The 20,848-nt window shown below is 51.5% G+C and overlaps 1 protein-coding gene across 1 annotated transcript in view; it reads left to right on the top strand.

The window, feature by feature from the left end:
- The window catches only part of Arhgap23 (Rho GTPase activating protein 23), a 64,889-nt gene extending 45,584 nt beyond the window's left edge, over window positions 1-19,305 (top strand). Inside the window, 5 exon segments of the mRNA XM_052197481.1 lie at window positions 4,691-4,732; window positions 5,560-5,656; window positions 7,474-7,505; window positions 16,991-17,602; window positions 17,604-19,305. Coding sequence (XP_052053441.1) covers window positions 4,691-4,732; window positions 5,560-5,656; window positions 7,474-7,505; window positions 16,991-17,602; window positions 17,604-18,008 — 1,188 coding nt within the window. The 3' untranslated portion in view covers window positions 18,009-19,305.
- The last annotated feature ends 1,543 nt before the right edge of the window (window positions 19,306-20,848 follow it).

Below are 20,848 nucleotides of genomic sequence, written 5' to 3'. Positions count from 1 at the left end.
ACAAGTTTCTTTAGTTCGTTTTACCTCTTAGCAAGTACATTTTTTCTAAACATTATCCAGGGTTTTCAGATTCATAGCAGAATTAAGCAGAAGACACAGAAATACCCTCGAGCTCTCCACGTGGGCCGTTCTCCATTACCCACATACCCCAAAGCTGGAACCTCTGTCATGGCAGGGAACTGGTCACAGAGTCAGTGCTGCGGGCCCTAGCTCAGTTCATAGCCCTGGTTCTACACCCAGCTCTTCTGAAAGCCCGACAGCTCATCCTACCCACCAGCATTCATTAGAGTTCACTCCTGTATGCTCCGTGGGTCTGGAGAGCACGTCGCGACATGTGTCCATCCCTGTAGTATCATACAGGTCACCGCCACAGCCCTGACGGTGCGACACACTCTGCCCTCACGTTTCCCTTCACACTGTACCTGGGGTTTGCCTTTTCCACAGTCATGTGGCTGGAGTCACGCAGTGTGGACACTGGCAGTACAGAGGCCCACTCCTGACACAGCAGTGATTCCAGGGGTGTGGGTGAGTCACCTTGTATCTTGTTTTCCCTTAGAATTATTCATTAGTTTTATGTATACAAGTACACTGTAGCTGACTTCAGACACACCAGAAGAGGGCATCGGATCTCATTACGGATGGTTGTGAGCCACCATGTGGTTGCTGGGAATTGAACTCAGGACCTCTGGAAGAGCAGTCACTGCTCTTACTCACTGAGCCATCTCTCCAGTCCCCACCTTGTGTCTTTCCATGTCCTAATAAATAGTTCTTCTTGTTGTTGTTTTCCTTGTCTGCTTTTGAAACAAGATCTTGATGTGTAGACCAGGTTTGCCTGGGAACATAAACAGATCCTCCTGCCTCTGTCTCCTAAGTGCTGAGATGACATGCATGTACCACCATTCCTGGCTAATAGCCTGTTTCCTCCTGATACTGAATAATTCCCACTGGATATATGATGGTTTATTTGTGTATTCCTCTACTGAATGTCACGTCTCAGTCATTTAGTGACGATCTGAGGGAATTCTCTCTTGTTGAGAGAAGTTTGTTTTGGTTCACAATTCCGATGTTTCTGGTTCATGTGTAAGGGTCTCTGTTGCCTTTGGTGTTTGGTCTCACATTGTGATTGTAGCTGGAGCGTGGAGGAGCAAACTGCGCTCCCCCCCCCCATTAGCCAGGGAGCAAAGAGGAAGAGAGAGGAAGGTTGGCTGGGCTCCCCTCCCCTCTGGGGCGTGCCCACAAGGCCCCGCCTCCTAAAGCCCCTTGCTGTAGTGCCACCTGGGGACCAAGCCTTTGAAGCCCATGAGGGATTGGCCAAACCACAGCCCTCAGGCCTGAGCTGTTATAAATAAAGCTGCTTCCTAGACAGCGCTGTGTGCAGACTGAGGCTTCAGTGCCTGGGGCTGGCTCCCAGGACCAGGACTGCAAGGTCATAAGGAACGAGTGGTGTTAGCTTGGTGAACAATCCTGGGTATGATCCAGAGATGCCATCTTGTCTCAGCAGGGCGTGAAAGCCGAAGTCTCTGCACTCTCTCTTCCTTTCCTTCCCCTTCTATTTTTTTTCATACAATGTCTCATGGTGTAACCCTGTCTGTCCCTAAATTCTGCAGTCTCTCGGAACCTCCAGATCCACCTACCTCTGCCTCCCTGCCACTCAGCCTTGTTCCGTTCTTGTCCATATTGGTGTTGTCGATATTGTCGACCTCCTCCTGTGGGCTGTGTGGTGGCACTGTGTGATTTTCTTTTGTGTGTCCCCATGAGTGGCCTCATTCACACTGGCCTGTTTGGGATTGACCCTCCAGCCTCACTTGCTCTGGGCAGAGGCTCTGCCACCCAGCTGCAGCCCAGCCCTCCTGTGCTCATCCGCCATCTGTGGTTTCTTTCATGATGTTCAGGTCTGTCTTAGTCGGGTTTCCATTCCTGCACAAACATCAGGACCAAGAGGCAAGCTGGGGAGGAAAGGGTTTATTGAGCTTACACATCCACAATGCTGTTCTCCACCAAAGGAGGTCAGGACTGGAACTCAAGCAGGTCAGGAAGCAGGAGCTGATGCAGAGGCCATGGAGGGATGTTTCTTACTGGCTTGCTTCCCCTGGCTTTCTCAGCCTGCTCTCTTATAGAACCTAAGAGCACCAGCCCAGGGATGGCACCACTCACAATGGGACCTCCCCCCTTGATCACTGATTGAATGCCCTACAGCTGAATCTCATGGAGGCATTTCCTCAACTGAAGCTCCTTTCTCTGTGATAACGACAGCCTATGTCAACTTGACACACAAAACCAGCCAGTATAAGGTCTTTGGTCCATTTTTGTTTATTTTCCTGTTTTGAGTTGCAAGAGTTCTTGGTGTATTTTACCTGGGAAGCCTTCATCGACTGTCTCTGCAAATACATTTCTCTCCTCTGGTCTCTTTGCCTATTCTTTTGTTTTGTTTTGTTTTGTTTTTGTTTTTTCGAGACAGGGTTTCTCTGTGTTGCCCTGGCTGTCCTGGAACTCACTCTGTAGACCAGGCTGGCCTCGAACTCAGAAATCTGCCTGCCTCTGCCTCTGTCTCCCAAGTGCTGGGATTAAAGGCACGTGCCATCACTGCCCGGCACCTCTTTGCCTATTCTTAACATTTTCTATTGAGAGAAACCTGTTCTTCAGTTTATCACCATTTTCTTACATTACTTTGTCTAAACGACAGATGGAGAGCTAGGGGTTTCTCTGTGGGTTTTCATGTGTAAGGCTGTTATTGTGATGTAGCTCTGCATACCTAACATGTTTCTTCATGTGTGAACTCTGGAAGGAAAGGATTGTTAGTTCTTGTAAAATTATCACCAGTTCTCATTTTACTCCATTGTTAAGAAAGGACATGGACTGTGCAGTGTAGACCTTGGGGAGCCATTGGAATCCCACGGTGACCCAGGGTAGATTTGGCTTTGGAATGGTTTGTGCATATTCTAGAATGCATCTTCCCCAATGGTTGAGGGCCAATCCCTGAGTATGTTCACTAGTTCAGATTTGTCTAAAAGGATCAACATTTTTCCATATATATCTTTTAATATTTTTATGTGTTTACCTGCATGAGTGTCTGTTGACCTTGTATGTCCAGTGCCTGCAGAGGCCAGAAGGCACCTTTTTCGCCCTGCCTCGTGCGCATGTATTAAAGTTGTTTACTACCAGGGAGCTGCATCCGGTCAGCGCCATCTTGTAATGGCGAATGATCAAAGATGGCTTACTACAGGCACCAGATTCTCTGGAACTGGAATTACAGCTGATTGTGAGCTGCCATGTGAATCAAACCTGGATCTTCTGGAAGAGTCCCCAGTGCTCTTAACCTTGAGCCATTTTCCTAGTACTGGCTTAATTTTTACCTATTTAGTCAGCTACAGTATTTTTCTAAATGTCCTGCAAGTCTGTGAATTGTTATCTGTGTGTGCATGCTGACTCCTTTGTCTTCTATCACTCTCCGCATCATTAGAAACAAGGTCTCTCAGCGAACTGGAGCTCATGAGTCAGCTAGACTGGCGGGTCAGCAAACCCTGGGATGCACCTGCCTCTGCTGTCCAGTGCCAGAGTTAAAGCCTGTGTCACCCTGCGGTGCCGGCCTTGGCATGGATGGGGCCAGGGGCCAAGCTCAGGTCTGACTGCTACACCACAGACACTTTGTGGAGCCTTTCCCAGCTGCCAGCTGTCCTTACAATATCTTTAAGATATCTTAGACCCAGATGTGGTGGTTCACATCTGTAACCCCAGCACTTGGGACACAAGAGGACCAGGAGTTCAAGGCTAGACTGGGCTACAGGATTTTTGTCTCAAAAATACAAATTATTTTACTTTTTTTTTTTTTGAGATAAGGTCTCATGCAGCCCTAGTTGGCCTGACTAGGCTGGCCTCAAACTTGTGGCCTGCCTCCTGCTTCTGCCTCTCTAGTGCTGGGATTGTAGGTATGCTCCAGTATGCCCTTAAATTTAAATGAGAGTTTAGCAGAATATAAATTTCCTGGTTTCAAAGTTACTTTCATTTCATGTTGCTCAGTTACTTGTAAGCAGTTCAAACCTCTAGATTCTGGAGGCTGGAGCTTCACTTTGTCTTTTAACTTTTTCTAATTGACAAGATATTCTGTAGTCAGGCTGGACTGGAATTCTCAGGGTACCTGGGCTGCCCTTGAATTCAAATAAATTCTCTAGCCCCAGGCTCCCTACAGGCATAAACCACCATGTCAAATGTGTTTGGCATTTATGAAAAAGGTCCTGCCTGTCTAACACTTGTTTCCAGATATTTTCATTCACTGGACAGAGTGTGACACCCCAGGTGTCAATGTGGAGCCAGGAATGGTGGGAGATGAGGCCCTGCCCCCTCAGCTCCAGCAGTGATCTGGTTCCCCAACGTCGTCAGTGCACCTAGTGTCCACCAGAGGGCGCTGCCGACAGGTTTTTCTGGCTGGCTATGAGACTTAAACGTTAGAGAAGCTCCCGGGACCAGTAGCCTGCTTGTGGTGGGCTCTCCCTAGCACTGATGGGTTCCTTCCCACATGTGGTCACACTTTACCTTCATAAGGGTTTCTCATAGCTCGTGGAGTTCTTAGGACTTATTTGAAGGAGGAGTCATCTTTGGGACTGTGGGTCCTTTGGCCTAAAGGTTAAGAAACCTACATCTTCTCTCAGTTCTCCCCACACTAATTTCACCCTGTCTTTTGCCTCCTCTGCAGTCTGACTGGTTCTTCAGTGATGATGAGGACAAAGGAGAGAGAGTAAGTGACTGGAGGGTGGGCGTGGTATGGTCTGAGGTGATGAGCAGGTGGGCGTGGTCTGTCTGAGATGACCCTTGTCCTGGGAGAGGGCATGCAGCAAGATTCAAATGTGTGGAGGGAAGATGCTGCTCCTGCAGAGAATGTGGCTGTGGTTTCTAGCATCTGGGTCCAGTTCTCACAACCACCTCGATTCCAGCACTGCTGATGCCCCGCCCCTTCCGGCCTCTCTGGGCACTGCACTCAAGTGCACAAAACCATACTCAGACATAAATAATGACATATTGAATCCTGAGGCTGGAGAGATGACTCTGTGGTTAAGAGTATTTGCTGCTCTTCCAGAGGACCCAGGTTTGAGTCCCAGGACCCATATGGAAGCTCGTGGCCTTCTGTATCTCAAATTGGGGGGGTGTCTGGTGCACATATATACATGTAATCAAACTACCCAGACATGTAAAAAGTTAACATAAAAATAAAATCTGTAAAAAAAAAAATTAAGCAAGGGAGATCCTTGGCCCAAGGCACCTACAGTCTGATGGAGGAGACACGGCCCATCCCTTCAGGAGCAACAATCTGATGGGGGAGACACAGGTCAAACTGAGAAAACTCAGTATTTAGCATTTAGGGCAGTCCAGTCTGATGGGAGAATCAAAGCCCTTGTTCTCAGTCGGCTGGGGGAGCCTTCGGCTTGATGGGTGGCACCCTGAGGGGTGACAGGACAAGGTTCTGTGGAAGATCTGTCAGACCTGTTCTCAGAGCATGCCCACTGATGCAGCCCACGTATAGAGGAGCCGTGAGGCTGCCGGCTCACCGCTCCTTCCTGGTTGCAGACCCCTGTTGATGACAAGGAGCCACAGTCGGTGCCCAACATCGAGTACCTCCTGCCCAACATTGGCAGGACAGTGCCGCCCAGTGATCCAGGCTCAGGTGAGTAAGTGGCCTGTGTGGTGGGGAAGGGGGCGGGTTCTGCCCTTCTGAGGGTCCCAGATGCCTGGCCAGATGTTTAGCTTCCCTGTCTCCTCCTTGCAAGGCCCTGGCCTGGCAGCACCCCAAGATGGGCCATAGAGGGCTTTCTCCCTCCCTGGGAAAATCCAGATGTTTGCTCAGCTTCCCCTGAGGGGCTGGGCAGGGCAGGGCTGTGTGTTTGGCCTTCCTCATTGGTCTCTCTCCTGAGCCCTTGATCTTTACAGCTGACAGCGTACTTCTGGGAACATTCCTCTTTTTAATTTCTCTTCCTTCTCTCCTTGTACCCCGTCCCTCCTTCCTCTTTTCCCCCTGATCTCCTCCCTCCTCCTCCATCCTCCCTTCCCTCTGTTTCTCCTGCCCTCCTCCTCCAGCGGACCTGTTGGAGATTTAAAGGGTATAGTGCGGTGTCGCGGCCTCGGTCACTAACAGTAGCGGGTGATTATAAGAAGCCTGGGCAGGCGTGAGTGGAAGGAGTGAGGACCCCAGCCTGACAGCAGTTGGCAGTGCTGGTCCACAGCTGACCCTTGACCCCACCCTGCCTCCTCTCAGAGGAAGGCAGACCCTTTGCCCTGCCTACAGATGGCCATGAGCTCCGTGTCCTTCCCCGTACAGTGGAAGCACTTCAGGGTGACCAAGATGAGGGAACTTGAGTATAGACCCAGCCTCTGTAGGGACTGGTTATACTGATACCACCCTAGAAGCCATTGTCAAACAACAACCCCTGCCTCAGTTGAGGCCCTGGACACTCACCCTGGAAGTTCTGTTCCAGAGGAAGATGGCTTCTGTGCGCGGAGGCAGTGAGCAGGCCCTTTCTCCTTAGCCCCAGCCACTAGCTCATCTCACATTCTGGCTTCACTGCCTGCTGGCTTGTCCCAGAGAAAGGGCCCCACGGCACCCTTAGTTCTGAGACATAGGCTGGGGGTAGGGTAGCAGAGAGCAGCCCCCTGTCTCTTCTAATCACCTGCTGCCGCCTGTCCCGTGTGTGTCGAGTGTGGTCAGCCATTGTTGCTCTGCTCACCATTCGCGGGGGAGGGGCTGCGGAGGGGCCTCTAACCTGCCTGCCTGCCACAGAGTGTGGATTAACTGGACGGCCTTGTCCTAAGCTTGGACCAACCTGCTCCCTTCCAGCCTTGGAGAGGGCACTGCCAAGGTCTCGTTATCCGTTTCCTTCTCCATGCTGGAGATATTAAGGAGTGGCACTCTAGACCCTTGGGTCTAATGGTTCTGACTGGGTTTAAAAGGGGGCCTTGCCCCTTAAGGGCAGGTTGATGTCACTCTGTCACCAGCCCACTGTACCCGTGTTTCACCCACCTCATCTCTGCTTTGTTCCTTGATCACTTAGTGTGGCCCTTTCCTTCTCATGGGGTGGGAATGCGGCACAAGCCTCTTTCTGCACTGTGTGGTCTCCATTTCTTCAGAGTATCTGTGATGTGCTGTGTCGCCCCGTTGTGGTTTCTGTGGACTGCATCCGATACTGGCATTTTCTCTCCAGTGCTTCAGTGTCATGGGAGGCAGGAGGGGGTTGGGGAGAGAAGACAGGTCTAGAGAAAAGCCTCCTTTGTCCTTAACCCTGGGCAAGTGAAGACCCAGTGGCCCACAGACTGATGTCACTTCCTGCCTCTAAAAGAAGCAGTGGCTAACAACATCTGATGGGGTAACCCATAGAAAATGCCAGCTGAGCCAGTGGCCCGCCTAGGGCCTGGGGAGAACAAACGCCTTCATCTGTTAACCTTTGATCTTTCCTAGTCTAATGTCGGTTTTCTTTGTTTTGCCAGCAGATTCCACCACCTGTAGTTCAGCCAAGTCCAAGGTTAGTACCATGGCTTTCTAAGTGTGTTCTGCCTAGACAAGGCAGTCCACCACAGTGTCTGCTCAGGACGACAGACACAAGTTGGACTGGGGGTTGGGGGCGAGCTGAGGGTCCTGTGGATGGAAGGTGGGAAACACTGAGTGTCTGGGAAGAGAAGCGGAGAAGTAACCTTGGTGGTGCATGGAGAGGCCTCTGATGTAGAGGAGGCTGTTCTTGGGGTTGGGTAGCTGAGGGGCAGTGTGACTTGAGAGCAGTTCTCGTTGCAGAAAGTCCTGAGTTTGAGTCCGTCCTGGCTTTGCTTCTTATTTTATGATGTTGGGTAATTCTTTCTGAATTGCACCTTCCTCATTTGTAAAATGAAAACTACAGCAATATGTCTGCTGGGGTAAATATGTCTGCTGGGGTAAATATGTTTTAAGCTCTCCAGGTGAGCTGAGGATGGTGGTGTAATTCCAGCACTCGGGAGCTGCAGGCAGCTGGAGCTACAGCCTAGCCAGGGCTGCATGGCAAGAGCCTGTCTCTAAACAAAACAAACCAAAAACCAAAACAACAACAGCAACAAAAAGAAAAACCCAGGGCTGGAGAGATGGCTCAGTGGTTAAGAGCACTGACTGCTCTTCCAGAGGTCCTGAGTTCAAATCCCAGCAACCACATGGTGGCTCACAACTGTCTGTATTGAGATCTGATGCCCTCTTCTAGTGTGTCTGAAGACAGCTACAGTGTACTCATATAAATAAAATAAAATCTTAAAAAAAAAAAAAAGAAAGAAAAAGAAAAACCCAAACAGAGAAAAGCTGTCTGGGAGGCCTTAACAAAGGAAAGGGAAGGAAACAGCAAAGATGATTGAGAAATCCATGAAACAAAACAATTAAGAAAAATCAATGAAACTACAAGCTGTTTCTTTGAAAAAAATCAATAAAATTGATAAACTTCTAATCAGACTGACAGAATAAAAAGACATAGCACAAATTACCAATGCTAAGGATGAGACAGTACATCTCTAGACCACACACACACAGACACACACACAGACACTAACACAGGACATCAGTACAGACCACACAGATACTCAGAAAATACCATAAGCATCTCTGTGCCTAAAATCCCAGTAACTTAAAAGACATAAACCTATTCTTATGATTCAAACTACCAAAATTTGCATAAGAAATAACCTAAATAGTCCTGCATCTACTAAAGAAATTTAATTTGTGTATAAAAACTTCCAACAGAGAAGATGCCAGAGCCAGATGGCTTCACTGGTAAATTCTACCAAATATTTCAAGGATAAAATGTTTGGGGCTTTCTGTTTGATTATTTTTGTTTGTTTGTGTTTTATCGAGACAAGGTTTCCTATATATCCCTGACTGTCCTGGAACTCACTCTGTAGACCAGGCTGGCCTTGAACTCAGAAATCCGACTGCCTCTGCCTCCCAAGTGCTGGGATTACAGGCGTGCACCACCACTGCCTGGCTGTTTGCTTATTTTTTAAATTACACTTATTTATTGTGAATATGTTTTCTACAATGTGAATCACAGGGATTGAACTCAGGTCCTCAGGCTTGATGGCAAATCCCTTTACCTGCCGAGTATTCTTTATTTCTTTGTATGTTTGCTTGCTTGGTTGCTTGCTAATGAGGTAGGGTCTCTCTATGGAGTCCAAATTTGTGGTCTTCCTACCTTTTTCTTGGGTTCTGGGATTATAGGTGTATGCCACCACACCTGGCTCATTTTTCTTTTAAATAATTCATCAATTTATCCAATTTTATAGTATCTTGGTATAAAATGGTTGTCTTGTTCTGGTCTATTTCTATGAGGACACATCATGGCCAAGGCAACTATTAAAAGAGAAAGCGTTTAATTGGGGACTGGCTTACAGTTTCAGAGGCTTAGTCCATTGTCGTCTCGGCAGGAAGCTTGGTGGCATGCAGGCAGACACTGGAGAAGTAACTGAGAGTTACATCCTGATTCAGAGGCAGAGAGAGAGAGATTCTGAGCTTGGCAGGGGCTTCGAAACAAGCCCCTCAGTGACACACTTACATCAACAAGGCCATACCTCTTCATCCTTCAAACAATGACACTCTCTGATGACTCAGCATCCAAATCTATGAGAGGATGGTGGCCATATCAAACCACTACAATAGAATATTTAAAAACAGTCTCCCATTTCACAGTAGTGGACTACATACATGAAAGTGGCCCATACACGTGTGATAGGTTAATACTGTCAAGTTTATGTAAGTTCATACAATAATTAAATCACAATTGAAGAGGACAGAGTTCAGTTCTTAGCACTTGCGATTCATGACTCAGAATCCAGTAACTCCAGTTCCAGGAGATCTGGAGCCTTTTCTGGGCTCCAGGCTTTCAGCATGCATGTATGAAGGCATGTGAGTACGCACTCTCACACACATGCACACACACACAATTTGCACACACACATGCACACATATGTACCCCCCCCCCAAAAATCTTAAAAACAAAGTTATTTTGCTCATGTAGAAATACTACCACAGGGGTTAGAGAGAGAGATGTCTGAGACATTCAGAGTCTTTGCAGAGGACCTGGATTTGGCCCCCCAGAGCTCACATGCATCTCACAGCTGCCTGTAGCTCCCGTTCCAGAAGCTCTGAAGCCCTCCTTGGCCACTGTACTCATGCTCAACACGTGCATGCACTCACATGTACACATAAAATAAAAATAAATCTTTAAACTAATTACTATCAATTCTCCAAAATCTCTAATGGGGTGGAAGAGGCCGGGGCGCTCTCCATCTCAGCATGTGACACAGCCCTTCCCCCATACCTAAGGCTTCCAGTGTCTCCAGACACCCTGTACTCACTGAGTCACGCCACACAGATCTCATCTGAACCTCCCCTGCATTGCCTCATGTACTGAATCCTGAGAATGCAAGCAGGAGCCGAGGGTCTAAAGAGACGCCTCAGTAGTTAAGAGTGCTGACTGCTCTTCCAGAGAACCTGAATTCAGTTGACAGCAACCACATTGGTTGGTTTACAACCGACAATAAATTTGAGTCCCAGAATCTAACATTCTCTTCCTGTCTCTACAGGCCACAAACATGCGTGCGCACACGCGCACACATACACACACACACACACACAGAGAGAGAGAGAGAGAGAGAGAGAGAGAGAGAGCTGAGCAAGTAGACTCCTATCCACACAGGGTTTATCTTGGAATGGATTCCAGTATTGTACTAGTGGGCAAACAATACTAGCTGGAGAGAATTGGAACCCGGAGGAGGAGACAGAAGCTGGGTGGGGCTCACAAAGCAAATGTCTGCGTGCACAGACACGAGAGGTCTAGCTGAGAGGTGTTCAGAGCAACTGTGGGTAGAGGGAGGACAAGCCCCAAGGCGGGGAAGATGCCTCTGGGGATAGCAACAAGAAGGAGGAAATAGGTGGTCAGTCTCTGGGCACTGCTGGTGGGCAGTGGGCCTCCACTGAGTCAGTCTGAGGTGGGTTGCAGGAGGCCTTAGAAGGCCACTCTGCTCCACGGGCTCTGTGCTCAACAGTGCTGTCCTCTGTCCGAGCCTCTAGACCGGCAGTTCTCAACCTTTGGGTGGAGACCCCTTGGGTGGGTCCAGCAACCCTTCCGCAGGGGGGCATATCAATATTTACACTACGATTCATAAGCACGATTACAGTTATCAAGCAGCAATGAGAATAATTTTACGGTTGGAGGGGGTCACAGTTGAGGGACTATGTTAAAAGGGTTGAAAGGGTTATGGCATTAGGAAGGTTGTGAACCACTCACTGTCCTAGACAGAAGTCCTCCACCCTAGCCCCTGTGGCCACATCTGTTTGCAGTAGACATTTCCCCTCCCTAAGGCTGCCTGGCTGTGGGATGCCAGCCTCCCCAGAGTCTGTGCCTCCTTAATCTGCATGTTGGCTTGGTGGCTCCTCTGGAGGGGTCTGCTTAGCCACAGAGCATTGAACATACACAGCATGCCTTTCAGAAAGTGCCAAACACCTGACTTGCCCATCCCCGAGACTCTGGTGAGCTGCCCAGTCACGAGTGTACCAGTTCACATTTGCAGCCAGCCAGCCACACCCTCTTCATGCTGTCTTTACTACACCTCTCTGTTCTTAACCATCCTCACTCCACAGATAGAGAAGGCAATGCTCAGAGGTCAAGGAACTAGAAGTTTGGGCTACAAGTTCTCGGCCACCGGGGGTGGGCATCTGCAGGTCTCCTCTCCCCTCGGCGAATGCCATGGAGATCCTGTTCTGGTCCTCTGCGGTCAGGGTTGGAGCATTTGGGGACATGGGATCGCCTCAGCATGAATATGAAATGGCTAGTTAAGCACTTGAGAGCCCAAGGCGCAAACCAGGCTGCCTGGTTAACAGGATTAACTGTAAGGGAGACAGAGGCTTCGAACTGTGTATAGCAGGTGGTGCCTGTAGGATGACCCACAGAGCGTCTGAGCCTGCAGCCGCCGTGTCAGGTACCAAGGCCTGGGCCAGCCAGCCCTGCATCTCAGGGCTGGAGACCACATCTGCAGAGTGCTGAGACTGCTGCTGCCAGGCTCTTTCCTGACTCTGAGGTCCAGATCAGGGATTGTCAGCTGTGTCCCCAGAGCCTAGCTGGGGCCATCACCACAGCAGATACACCAGAGCCATCACCATAGCAGATACACAGAGCCATCACCACAGCAGATACACCAGAGCCATCACCATAGCAGATACACAGAGCCATCACCATAGCAGATACACAGAGCCATCACCACAGCAGATACACCAGAGCCATCACCACAGCAGATACACCAGAGCCATCACCACAGCAGATACACCAAAGCCATCACCACAGCAGATACACAGAGCCATCACCACAGCAGATACACAGAGCCATCACCACAGCAGATACACCAGAGCCATCACCACAGCAGATACACAGACCCATCACCACAGCAGATACACAGAGCCATCACCACAGCAGATACACAGAGCCATCACCACAGCGGATACACAGAGCCATCACCACAGCAGTTACATAGAGCCATCACCACAGTGGATACACAGAGCCATCACCACAGCAGTTACATAGAGCCATCACCACAGCAGATACACCAGAGCCATCACCACAGCAGATACACAGACCCATCACCACAGCAGACACACACGAGCCATCACCACAGCAGTTACACAGAGCCATCACCACAGCAGTTACACAGAGCCATCACCACAGCAGACACACACAAGCCATCACCACAGCAGACACACACGAGCCATCACCACAGCAGATACACAGAGCCATCACCACAGCGGATACACAGAACCATCACCACAGCAGACACACACGAGCCATCACCACAGCAGATACACAGAGCCATCACCACAGCAGACACACACGAGCCATCACCACAGCAGATACACAGGGCCATCACCACAGCGGATACACAGAGCCATCACCACAGCAGATACACAGAGCCATCACCACAGCAGACACACACGAGCCATCACCACAGCAGATACACAGGGCCATCACCACAGCAGATACACAGAGCCATCACCACAGCAGATACACCAGAGCCATCACCACAGCAGATACACCAGAGCCATCACCACAGCAGATACACCAGAGCCATCTCCACAGCAGATACACAGAGCCATCTCCACAGCGGATACACAGAGCCATCTCCACAGCAGATACACAGAGCCATCACCACAGCAGATACACCAGAGCCATCACCACAGCAGATACACCAGAGCCATCACCACAGCAGATACACCAGAGCCATCTCCACAGCAGATACACAGAGCCATCTCCACAGCGGATACACAGAGCCATCACCACAGCAGATACACCAGAGCCATCACCACAGCGGATACACAGAGCCATCACCACAGCAGATACACCAGAGCCATCACCACAGCAGATACACAGAGCCATCACCACAGTAGATACACACGAGGGCGGGGCAGCCTGTTCTTTTCCTTCCTTTCTTCTTCCATGAGGTCAGGGTTTTCAGAGGCTTCAGATGGGACCCAGGTGGACCCCACTCCATGAGTTACAGCCACACTCACTGTGTCCTCCCTATGAGAATCATTTTCTCTTTGTTTGGGTTTGTTTTTTTGTTTGTTTGTTTGTTTGAGCTGTTCCTTATTGGAGTGTGAGCTAGCATATGCCATAAACTGGCTGAAGTGAACTTGTTTAACAAAGATGTCCATGTTTGAAGCTGGGCGTGGTGGCGCAAGCCTGTAATCCCAGCACTGGGAGGCAGAAGCAGGCGGATTTCTGAGTTCAAGGCCAGCCTGGTCTCCAAAGTGAGTTCCAGGACAGCCAGGACTCCACAGAGAAACCCTGTCTCAAAAAACCAAAAGATGTCCCTGTTTGGAGGGAAGAGTCCCCTCCTACTTCTCTGATGGCCTCTCTACCTCAACTATCCGTGTAGCCCAGAGTAACCAGCCTGAGGCCCCCTGATCCCCAGCTGGGCTGTTGGATTCATCCCATTTCACCACAGGTTCCTCATCCCTTGGCTTGTCCAAAGCTCAGGAAGTAACCTCCAGGGGAGAGTTATCTGGCTACATGGGGATCACCATCACTTTAAAGAGAGGAGTTATATACTCTCAGTCAGACCCCTTCAAAAAGGGTGGGAGGCTGGAGAGATGGCTCAGTGGTTAAGAGCACTGGCTACTCTTCCAGAGGTCATGAGTTCAATTCCCAGCAACCACATGGTGGATCACAACCATCTACAATGGGATTCATTCCCCTCTTTTGGTGCACAGACATGCATTCAGATGAAGCACCTATGCAATAGCTAAATAAGTAAATAATCAAGCTGAGTTCAGCTATACAGTCTTGTTCCAGAAGGCTCCATGCACAGCTCTCAGCCCAGCCCCCCAGTTCAGCCTTTCTGTGGAGACTGTGGCTGGCAGTTGCCCTGTTTGCAACAGCAGCAGTTCAGTTCCCAGTGATGCCTCCCTCTGCCACCGAGGTCCATGATTAAAATACCAGCTACATCCACAGCCCCCACTGACTAAGGTGTTCTTTCTGAGCATGTGCAGTTAAGGAATCCAGCTGGGCCTGGGCGGGGCTGGAGAGATGGCTCTGGGTAAGAGCACTGGCTACTCTTGCAATGAGCCCACCTCAACTCCCAGCACCTGCATGGCAGTTTACAACCAACTGTAACTTTAGTCTGGGGATCCAACCTCTCCTGGTTTCTATGGACACTGCATGCAAAGACATACATGCAGATAATGCTCATTCTCTATAAAAGTAAACCTCAAAAAGAAACCAGGAAGGACTTGTGTAGCTTTACCCGGGGCCTCGCAGCGGCTACTTGTGTGTTCCAGCATCTGCTCTAAGTGGCCCAGCTGGCAAGAGCAGAGCTGAGGGCTGGGGTGCGAGTTCGAGGGCCAGGGTGCTGAGGGCCTCGGGATGCTGAGGGCCGGGGTACTGAGGGCCAGGGTGCTGAGGGCCGGGGTGCTGAGGGCCGGGGTGCTGAGGGCCAGGGTGCTGAGGGCCGGGATGCTGAGGGCCGGGGTGCGAGGGCCGGGGTGCTGAGGGCTGGGATGCTGAGGGCCGGGGTGCAGGTCTTAGCCTGGACAAAAGCCTGGGAGGCTTAGACAATGAACTCCCTAGCCTGGGCGGCGGCCGCACATCCCACTCCAGATCTTGGAGCTCTCAGCTAACTTGGGCTACATAGTTAAGAACCAGAACTGCCAGGGCCACACAGAGACCCTATCTTGAAAAACCAAAACCAACTAACCAACAACAACAACAAGAATAACAAAAAGACCAATGAATACTGACTTCCTACAGCTTGAGGAGCTAGAAGTTCAAGTTCACCGTGCTAGCAAGTTAGCTTCTGGTGAAGGCTTCATTCCTGGTTTTGTTTTGGCCTTTTAATTTTTTTTTTTTTGACAACTACCTCCTCACTGTGTCCTAAAGAAGGAGAAAGGGGAAGAGAAATTAATCTCATCACTAGGGCCCCACACTCATCATCAAAACCTAGTTTTCTTCCAAAGCTCTCTCCAGATACCTTCACGGCTGGGGTTAGAACGGCAGTGTCTGGCTTTGGTGGGGGACCCAGTTCAGTCGGGCACAGCTCTGAGTGGAGCCGGCTGAGTACTGTGGGTTGAGTATCTTCACCTTTGCCTCAGTGGCTCAGCGGGGCCCAGATTTGCCGTAAGCCCATCCCAGGCACGTGGCCTGATGCTTGCTGCTTTCACATGTGTTCCAGTGCAAGGGTCCCTGATAACCTCAGCCGCTGCACAGTTCAGTGACAGGGAGCTTTGTCCTAAGGTCACTATGTCTCAGAGACCTGCAAATAGCTCCTTGCCTGCTTACACCCTGGCTTCTAGTCCTCGGTTCCTGTACCCGCCCACCCCCATTGCACTCCCTGGGCAAGGCCGCGGACCTCTTTGCACTTGAGGCAGATGGAACGGGAGGAGGGTCGTTCGATCAGAGGATCCAGCACACAGGAGACAGACAGTAGGGCTGCCAGTCAGATCAAAGTGAAAACAGCCTCAGAGGAAGGCTTGGAGGAGCGGTCGCCGGAGAGTACACACTGGCTTCAAGCAGTAGTCTGGACACTAGGCCTGAGGTTGTTGCTAGGCTGTGGAGGTGAGGGTGGCGTCATCTGGTCTTGAACCAAGCTGGGGAGGAAAGCAGAGCCTGCTTTTGAAGGAGGGCTCTATGGTGGGAAGGGCTGCTGAGGCGGGGAGAGGGCCCTGTTCTTAGGGGGCAGTGTGGATGGAGGCGGTTTGGGCAGGGTAGGTGGGACGATGCCTTCTCCGTGGGTCGATCTGGGTACAGACAGAGGAGAGAGATGGAGTCACAGTTGGAAAGGAGTCTGGATCTCATAGGAGCGTTTGCTATGTGACACGGAGGCCTGAAGTGACCGCATTTGGGGATAGGAGTTAAGAACAAAGTCCTTAGCACTTCCCAGGATGCTGCAAAACCGAGATGGGCCACTGAGGGGCTTCCGGATGGAGGGACTCAGCCAAGATCACTGCTTCTCAGTGAGGACTGGTGCAAGCCAGGCCAGGGAGCACAGCAGGGGCTTGAAAGGAGTGGCCACCATCCAGACTAGGGCCTTGTACCAGGTTCCTCGGCCACTCAGGGCAGCCCTGTTAGCCTGGGGACTAGGTGGAAAGGAGGAAGTGACGGCGTGGTGCCCTGGAGAGAAAGGCTTCTCCAGTGGGGAGAGTGGAGGTGAGAATGGTAGATGTGAACAATGCATTAGCATCTACAACAGGGATCCTGGACCAGACACATTCATTGTCTTGGACTGTTGCCAGTAAGTCTAAGGAATTTATCTGGAAGTGGCTGGAGAAGAAGACCCTACCCAGCTCTCAAGTCAGACAGGAGCATGCGGTGGTGGCGCCCCAGCAGGCACGGAATGGGTGGGGAACAGGCTGGTGTGGGCACTGATTTGTTTTGGACGTGGCGATTGGATGCCATGGTAGAGGGCGAGGAGTAGGAATGTGTAAGGCCCTCTTTACCCTCGCTGTCTCCTTGCACAGGGTTCGTGGGTCCCCAAGAAAGAGCCTTACGCCCGGGAGATGCTGGCGATCTCCTTCATCTCAGCGGTTAACCGCAAACGGAAGAAGCGGCGGGAGGCACGGGGCCTGGGCAGCAGCACCGACGATGACTCCGAGCAGGAGGCGCACAAGGCTGCGGTGGGGACGCAGGAGCCACCCGAGGGGCAGCTGCCGGGCCCCGCAGCCGAGGAGGCCCCTGGTCGCCTCAGCCCCCCGACGGCACCCGACGAGCGGCCTGCGGCGGACACGCGCTCCATCGTCTCGGGCTACTCCACCCTGTCCACCATGGACCGTAGCGTGTGCTCGGGCACCGGCGGGCGGCGCGCGGGCGCGGGCGACGAGGCGGACGACGAACGCAGCGAGCTGAGCCACGTGGAGACGGACACGGAGGGCGGCGCAGGCCCCGGGGGCCGCCTGTCACGCCGTCCATCCTTCAGCTCACACCATCTTATGCCATGCGACACTCTGGCGCGCCGTCGCCTGTCTCGCAGCCGCGCGGATGCCGAGGGTCCCGGCGCGGGTACGGCCCGGGCGGGTCCCCGCGGTCCCGAGCCGCCGGGCTCGGCCTCGTCCAGCAGCCAGGAATCGCTGCGGCCCCCCGGCGGCCGCACCAGCACTCGGCTCGCGACCTTCGCGCGTGGAAGCCCTACGGCTACGTCTCCGTGGCACCGCCGACGACATGCTGGCCGTGCGGCTGCGGCGCCCACTGTCGCCAGAGACGCGGCGGCGCCGTAGCAGCTGGCGCCGCCACACGGTGGTGGTGCAGAGCCCGCTGACCGACCTCAACTTCAACGAGTGGAAGGAGCTGGGCGGAGGGGGCCCTCCGGAGCCCGCGGGCGTGCGACCGCACAGCGACAATAAGGACTCTGGCCTCAGCAGCCTGGAGTCCACCAAGGCACGGGCCTCGTCCGCCGCATCACTGCCATCGGGGGACCTAGGGGCCCTGCAGGGTCTACCCCCGCGCCGCTCAGCTGCCGCCCGCCTCCACCAGTGTCTGTGACGCCCTCTCCTGTGCCAGGTCTGCAGGAATTCCCGTCCCTTTGTGCCCCCCTCAGCCTCCTCCAGTGCTGCAGAAGGTTGGGGGCGGGGTGTGAAGGGCGGTGCTGGTGCTGCAGGCTGGAGTTAGGTGGGGTGGACAGAGAACAAGGCCCAGCTGAACCGAAGTGGGAGTCCTCAGGAGAGGGGAGGGGCTACTGGGAGTCATGTCCCTTGGATAAAGAACCTAGTGGCCCTTTTGTGTGAGTCTACTTAGGGACCCTTGGTGACCCATGCAGTGTGGGTAGACCGCCCAAGTTTAATACAGAAGGAAAGATACAGACTGGATTTTGGGTCTGTCCTCTGCCACCAACCCCCACCCCACCCCCACGCCATTAGCTCCTAGCTAAGGAGAGGGGAAGGATGAATGTCTGGGGAGCGGCTGTGTAGGGTGGGTGTCCACGGGAGAGGGGGCTTGTGTGTGCGTGAGTGTGTGTGTAGTCACAGTGCAAAGGTGTTTGTTTGCAGTAGCAATTTCAACCCCAACCCCTTCATTTCCCTGCCAGTCCCCAATCCAGGACTCTGCCTTTGGTCTTTGGTTCACACAGGCACCTTAGCCTCAAGCTGTTTCCACAGAGGCCCGACTGAACCCCACTACTACCGGAGTCTCCTCACATTCTTTGCTGACCTCTAAGTCACCCCCTAAGCTCTTTCACCTGCCTGCTCCCAGCTTTTTTTGGGTTTTTGTTTTGTTTTGCTTTTGACCCACCTGCAGCTGGCGGCTTCCTCGTCCCCATTTACCCTGCTTCCTTCTGCAGCTTAGCAACCTCACCTTCAGTTGGGAAGAACTGTCCCGCACTGATGTACAGGGTCTCAGCTGAGCTGTTCCTGCAGCGTGGGTGGGACCCAGGACCCAGCTGCTCTTCCCCCACACTGTAAATAAACCTAAAGCACTAGTCCTCCCTCCACGTCACTCATTCCAGGGGATCCCCAGTGGGGTGACCTGCCCCGCTGCCCAGGTCTATCAGTCTTTCTGGTTTATGCTAAGATTTGCTGTAAAGTCTCTCCCTCTCCCTTTCACTGTAAATATTGTCTCTAATGTGTAACATATTATAAAGAATTTATAAGGATTTTTAAAGATGTTTTGCTCATTTTAAAAAGTGTTGTGACAGTGTTGGGTAAAGCCCCCACGTCTGCATGGCCCCCGCCACTGTGTCCTTGACACACCTCTCTAGGCTATAACTAAGATTCCTGCTTCTGAAAGTCCTGTCCTAAAAGTACAGTCTATATCTTGGAAATAAATGGCCTTCCTCAGGCATGAACCAGTGTCTTGCTTGTTTGGATGGAGAGAGGGACAGAACAGCACTGGGAGGGAGACATCTGCGGTACCGGGCCCAGCAAACAGGGTATCCAGGCAGGATGGGGGGGAATCACTTCTCTCTGGTGGCTCTTTGTGTCCTAGGAGACTGGTATGAACAGAGAAAGGCACACAGGATGAGTGGTGTGCTGTCCCCACATCTCGGGTACGTCAGCAGGAGGTCTCCAGGTGTCTGCTCTGCAACACCTGCAGAGGCCAGGTGTGGGAGGCCCCTCCTTGCTCAGGCCTTCAGAGTGGCCTTGGGCACTAACCCAAGGCAAGAAACTTGGCCAGCTGTCTCAGTAGGCACCTCAGGCCCAGCACTTAGTGTGAGACTGACCCATTTTCTCAACCACGCGTAAGCTCACAGGCCCCTCAGTTACAGCTCTGAAGCAGCCCCCACCCACCCTTGGGTAAGCTCAGAGCTAGAAGCCCTGAATGTTCAGAGCCCACCTGAAGGGCTTTGCCCTAAACCGCACCTCCAGCACTCAGCTCGGCAGTCACTATGTCCTTTTCTGGGTGTGAGAAAACTGAGGCACTGAGCAGGATGTGCCTTGCCAAGGTCACCCTGTTAATAAGTGATGGGTCCAGAGAGAAGCTATGTGTGTGTGGGGGGGGTGAACTCCCTCGTCACAGGGTGACCTGCAGACAGTAAGTGACTAAAGATCAGAAGGTCAAATGAAGACATTTGTAGATATAAGAAAACAAAATTCTTTGCAGGCAAGAAGGGCCTTTGAGTTAAGGAAAACACACTAGATACTAACTTGAACCCATGCAGAGGATAAATACTGTGGACTTGGAGAACAGGGAAACATTGTATTTTTCTTGTTTCTCTTTAAAAGGCAACTCAGATGCACAAAACAATAATTGCAAAACTGTTGTTCACAAAGCTGTGATTTGAATCACACTAAACCACATGGAGGAAGGGGTAAGATCTACACTGGAGCAAACTTTGGGTTTGTTTGTTTTGTTTTGTTTTAGTCAGGGTCTCCCTAGGTAGCCCTGGCTGGCAGGACTAGCAATTCTCCTGCCTCAGCCTCCTGAGTGCTGGGGATTACAGATGTGTGCCCCCATGCCTGGTTTGTGGTTTCCCTCCGGCTCAGGTCTTGACCTCTTGGTCCCCGTCTCACTCATGGCACTATTTTGACGTCGATGGCACCTGCCTGGCAGAAGAAGATCACCAGAAGCCTTTGAAGGTCCCACTGCCCTGATTCCTCATCCAACTATAGTGTGTTCTCCACCTGATGGACTGAAACTCCCTTGAAATTGTGATCCAAAATAAACCCTTTATTTACTAAGTTGTTTCTGTCGGGTATTTGGTCACAGCAATAACTAGAATACAGTTTTAAAATGGAAATTTAACATAAAGAAACCAGGTGAGCAATTACTGAGAGCTAGGGTAACTTTTAAGTATGAAGCAGAAATTCTCATTAGGGACGATGACATTTTATTTCTAACTAGGGACCAGGACATTTTGTGTCTAAATAGGGACAAGGCTGTCTTGTAGC

Source organism: Apodemus sylvaticus, chromosome 10 (genome assembly GCF_947179515.1).
Source record: "Apodemus sylvaticus chromosome 10, mApoSyl1.1, whole genome shotgun sequence".
NCBI classification, from domain to species: Eukaryota; Metazoa; Chordata; class Mammalia; order Rodentia; family Muridae; genus Apodemus; species Apodemus sylvaticus.
Note: the sequence above shows the minus strand (reverse complement) of the source record. Positions and strands in the feature narration are given on the sequence as shown.